Source organism: Trypanosoma equiperdum (genome assembly GCF_001457755.1).
Source record: "Trypanosoma equiperdum strain OVI genome assembly, contig: ctg_387, whole genome shotgun sequence".
NCBI lineage: Eukaryota > Euglenozoa > Kinetoplastea > Trypanosomatida > Trypanosomatidae > Trypanosoma > Trypanosoma equiperdum.
The window spans coordinates 14,931-16,609 of record NW_027124295.1 but is presented as its reverse complement, the minus strand read 5'-3'; the positions used below and the strand labels follow the sequence as shown (position 1 = coordinate 16,609).

General features: G+C 36.6%; 1 protein-coding gene across 1 annotated transcript in view; it reads left to right on the top strand.

Moving 5' to 3' along the window:
* Nucleotides 1-1,294: 1,294 nt before the first annotated feature.
* Nucleotides 1,295-1,679, top strand: part of TEOVI_000156700 (uncharacterized protein) — a gene marked incomplete at both ends in the record, with an annotated part of 1,092 nt that continues 707 nt past the window's right edge. The window contains one exon of the mRNA XM_067224774.1: nt 1,295-1,679. Within this exon, the coding sequence (XP_067080875.1) occupies nt 1,295-1,679 (385 nt within the window).

Genomic DNA, 1,679 nt, shown 5'->3' with positions numbered 1-1,679 from the left:
TTTTTTTTTTATTATTTTAGCTTCACAAGGTTTTTTCCTTCCCTTTTGTGCTTTTTTTTGTTTTGTGTCGAAGGAAATAATAATAAATAACAACACCAAGCGACATATTGTTATTATTTAACACAACCATTACTGTTTACTCATTGAATATATTTATTATTTGTTTCATTATTGGCAATATCATTGGTTCGATTTTGTCCTTGAGGAAGAGTGAGACAAGCAGCAGGATTAAGGGAAGTAAAAATAAAAAGAAATAAAAAGAAATAAGGAAAAGGATCGTGAGAGGTACGTGTATATATATATATATATAAGGAGTTGAGACCTTTTCAAAAAAAAAACATTTGTTTGTTTGTTGTTTGCGCTTTTTATTTTTTAATTAATTAATTGATTGATTTTTTCTTTTCTTTTTTTTTGTTTTTACCATTTATTAAACTTATCATTCCGTTTAAAAGGCAGCTGCTGCCTGAAGTGAAATCGTGCGTTTAACGTGAGGGGCGACTGCCGCTGAGGTCGGATCGGATCCCTTCTTGTTTCCATCATCTTGTTTTTAGAAAGCTTTTGTTTTTGTTTTTGTTTTTGTTGTTTTTTTTTTTTTGAGGGGGGAAGTATAAATTTTTATATTTTGTTTCGTTTCGCGGCTTTTTTATCTTTGTTTTTTCTTTTTTACTTTTACTTTTCATTTTCATTCATATTTGTTTTCTCTCGAAGTCTAGTGAGTGCGGAAGGTGTTTGTTTCGGTCGAGCGCTTATATAAATTAATAAATATTTATATATTTACTTATTAGAGGGCTGTTTCTTCTTTATTGCTTTATTTGTTTTCTCGTATTTCTCTGACTTCTTAACAACGTCAACGTGAAGGAGGCGAAGGGGCAAAATAACGCTCTTCCCTTCAAAAAAGAAAAAAAAGAAGATAATTCCGAGAAAACAACAACAACAACAACAGAAACAAATAAATAAACAAAGAAGAATAGGAGAACGTTAGAAACGAGGGTGGGACTTGCCGCGTTGGTGTGAAGTGAAACAAACAAGCAAAGAAACGGATTTTGGCAGTACCGCAGCAGCAAATAATAGTGAGGAGGAGGAAGACAATAGCAAAAAGACTGCAGAAGCTGGTCGTCCCCGTCCCGGAAATAACATCAGTTATTATCGCGATTATAAAAATTATTTTTATTGCTTGACTGTTGTTTTTTTTGTTTCCTTTTTTGAGCGTTTATATATATATTTATTTATTTATTTATTTGGTGTTTACCTGTTCTATTTATTTATATATTTACATTCTGTGTCCACTTTTCGCATGACATTTTTCGGGTTAATGCGGTTGTTTGGTCGTGGGTCTGCGGTGAGTTCGGTGGAACCCCTCGGGTCGGAGGAGTCACAACAATCATCACCATCAGAATCACAACAACACGCGCCGGAATACCTGGAAATTGATTACGAGCAGGAGATGGAGGAATGTTCACGGTACACTTTCAGCACGGGACCTCTTCAATCGTCTGATCCACGTGTTGACATTCGCATGCTCGAAGGCCTTCGTTTCCAACATCAACATCAACATCAGAAGCAGTCGCAGCAGTTTGAAGCGGGGAATGCGCTTCCGCCGCGTTGTGGATTGCGCGAGCGGTTCGCATCTGACGGTTATGACTGCATTTCCCTGCGGCTTCTGCTCGGGGAGGCTCGGC